The sequence below is a fragment of the Eurypyga helias genome, unplaced genomic scaffold, assembly GCF_000690775.1.
Source record: "Eurypyga helias isolate BGI_N326 unplaced genomic scaffold, ASM69077v1 scaffold12661, whole genome shotgun sequence".
Classification (NCBI taxonomy): domain Eukaryota; kingdom Metazoa; phylum Chordata; class Aves; order Eurypygiformes; family Eurypygidae; genus Eurypyga; species Eurypyga helias.
In genome coordinates, this window is record NW_010230309.1 from 11,184 (window position 1) to 14,265 (window position 3,082).

Below are 3,082 nucleotides of genomic sequence, written 5' to 3' on the forward strand. Positions count from 1 at the left end.
CGGCAGTCGTAGGCCCCACTGTCCCGCACAGTGGCGTTTTGGATGGAGAGGAGGTAGAGACCTGGGGACGGGCTCTCGAGGTGCAGCCGGCTCCGCAGGTCACCCAGCGCCGCCGGGTCCCCGTAGCGCAGGGTGCTTTGCCGACTCAGCTGGGCCACCGCCTCCTTCTCCGGATGGCCCGGCCGCCAGACGTACCACTCCACCGAGAGCTGGGACGAGGGGCTGGTCCGGCTGCTGACCTGGCACTCCAGGGTCACCCACTGGTTCTCCAGCACCGTGATGTTCCTGTGGGTCTGGTTCACCTGCAGGCGGTTATCTGTGGGAAAAAGCCATTAGGAATGCGAGGTGACCCAGGGCAGCAAGAGTCCTTTGTCACCCCAGAAGCCCTTCCCGCATGGCCACGTTCCTGGGGTGCGATGGAAGAAATGAAGAAGGGGAGGAAAAAAATAAAACGATGGGAAAAGAAATAGAGGGAAAAAAGAAAAAAGGACGTGTTTTTTAGAGTTTTCTGAAAATCTCAGGTGAGACACCGCCAATGCCCCATTCAGCACCAGGAACTGCAAACGCAGTAGAAATCTCCCAGTAGGACCCGGGACACCTTGTAAAGGGAGGTGACAGCTCAGTCTTTTCTCATCCTCCTCCTGAGGCAAGGCAGTAGCCCGGTCACACCCCGAGCAGTAAGCCCTACTGTTGCAGGAAAAGGGAAAAAAGCAAGGCAGAGAATGGACAGCTGATGTAGGGAACCACCGCTACAAAACGAGAAGTGGCATGAGGGCAAAGTCACACACGGTGTTTTGCTGCCTTGGGAATGTCCCTGGTTTTTGCTGCACAATTTCATTGATACACAGAGGGGTGGCTGCAACTAGCCCTTTCATGTGAAATGACGTGTCGTACACTCCTAACTCTTTCACGGCTTCTTTCCAGTGGCACAGTCTGGACTTCCCTGGTACAGCCGCTGCAGCAAGCGATGGGCACTGTACTTCCCAGAGAGAGGTAAGCGATGCAGAGGAAGGGGGCAGGTCACAGCTCCCCCATCCCTGACTGTCCCACAGCCACCTCGGGACTTTGCAGACAGGAACGAGGAGCTGGGACTGGCAGCCAGCGGCATGCTCGGGCCTGCTGTGCTCCCTGCACTCCCGGGCAAAGCTGTGCTGGGGGCCATGCCCAATGTCCCTCTCGCACCCCCATCCACTGAGCTTGTGTCTAGCCAGCCAGATCCCGACAGAAAATGCGTTAAGCATCCTGGTCCTGCTATCCTGGTGTGTCCCTCCTGCCTGAGGGATTGTATCTTCTAGGAACAGGCAGCGGAGCGAGTGGGGAGAAGGCAGACCTCCTCATGAGGAACGGATGCTCTGCCTCAGCAGCACACCTGGGTTCTGGGCTGCTCTCAGGGACAGTGCCTGCCCCCTACCCCACTCTGCATGAAATGGGGTCTCCGTCCCCAGCTTATGGGGCCATCTTTAGCTCCTCCATCAGCCCCTTTACCAGTGATGTCTGCTGCCACGGAAACCAGCAGCAGAGCAGATTTCTGCTGTCCTGGCAGCCAGCTCCCCACCTTAGTACACTCGTTACTCACACGTCGTGTGCACAGTGCGGAGGGAAAGGAGACCAGGGTCCCCGTGCCTGCCAGGATCATGGCACAGGGTAAAATTCAGCTGTGTGCAAAACAAAACTGCTTTCGCAGGCAGGCACGCACCAGTGCTCTCTCAGCAGGTCGCTAGTCGACACTCTTGCTACATCGTGCACTGGCGGGTAAAGAACCCCGCCTGGACACAGTGGCTTTCTACATGGTGGGAGACAGACAGCCGTCAGGGACATGCAAGCAGGAGGATGAAAGAGGGGGTGACAAGGCTGCAGTGGAAAGAAGAGCAGAGGATCCCTGTTGCCCCAGAAAAGCTCGGCAAGGTCACGAGCCGAGCACAGGAGCCAATGCCACGGACCCCACCGGTGCGGCATGCGGTACCTGGCTGCTTGACAGTGACCTCCGTCCGCCCCGAAACCTCCTCCGCCAGCTTGTACCAGGCGTGGTTGGGGCTGAGCAGCCACTCCTCCACGTGGCAGTAGTAGCTGCCGCTGTCTCGCACCTCTGCCCGCTGCACTGTCAGGCTGAAGAGCCCCCCGGACGCCGAGCGCTCGAACTGCAGCCGGCCCCGCAGGCCCTCCTCCTCCGCGTAGGTGCCGTACTCGAAGGCCGAGCTGTGGGTGGTCTTCAGGATGAGCTTGCCATCGGCATCAGAGGGCTTGTGGACGTACCAGAGCACGGCAAAGTGGGAGTCGGGACTGGTCTGGGACTTCACCGAGCAGTTGAGGGGGATGGGCCTGTTCTCCACCAGTGTGATGCTCCGCTTTGACTTGCTCACCTGCAGCTTGGTCACTGCGGGGGAGGAATGGAGAAAGGTGAGGAGAGGCAAATCGTTAACATGGGAAAGAAACTCACCTTGTTTGGGGAGGATCAGAGAGCCCTCCCCCAGCTGCAGGCATGGCTGCTCTTGCCTGGGTTCCACTTGTGATGGACCTTTTAGACAAAGGTGTTTAGGTGTTCTCCTACCAAATCCTCTCTCTTCTTCCACTCCCCCGTCTACTCTTGGATGCTCCCCCTGTGTCCCTCAGCAAGAGGCTGTTTTTTCACAGTTTGTCATTTAAAAGATTCCCTTTCTTAATTCACTGTTGCCTACGGCACCAAGGCTAGCAAGAAGACTACGCCCACACTCGGTGGGTGTTTTCATGGCGAAATCATGGTGTTGCACCCAGGGCAATGAGCTGCTGACCAGTTCCAGAGAAAAACATTTCCAGGAAGAGTGAATTAAACAGGATTCTCCTGTTGTCACATGCCAGCCATCTCAGTGACACGTAACCCGTGGACATGCAACAGCCAGAGGAGCAAACGCGGGCACAACTGGAAAAGAACGAAGAGCACAGACTGGATCGGGAGGGAGCAAGCTCTGCTCCAGCGGCCAGGAGATTGGGCTCCAGGTCACCAACGGACCGCACAGCCCAGACAAGCCACAGGGACATCACCTTCCTCGGTTTCCCAAGCGCGACTGCAGTTCCCACGCGTGTTGCGGAGTGGTCACACATCGTC

General features: G+C 57.8%; 1 protein-coding gene across 1 annotated transcript in view; it reads right to left on the reverse strand.

Annotated features, from left to right (window-relative positions):
• LOC104516392 (immunoglobulin superfamily member 3-like) overlaps positions 1–2,374 on the reverse strand; it is a gene marked incomplete at its 5' end in the record, with an annotated part of 9,549 nt that extends 7,175 nt beyond the window's left edge. The window contains 2 exons of the mRNA XM_010160697.1: positions 1–316; positions 1,964–2,374. The exon at positions 1–316 is cut by the window's left edge and continues 92 nt beyond it. Of these exons, the coding sequence (XP_010158999.1) occupies positions 1–316; positions 1,964–2,374 (727 nt within the window). The remainder of the gene's footprint in view (positions 317–1,963) is intronic.
• Between the last annotated feature and the right edge of the window lie 708 nt (positions 2,375–3,082).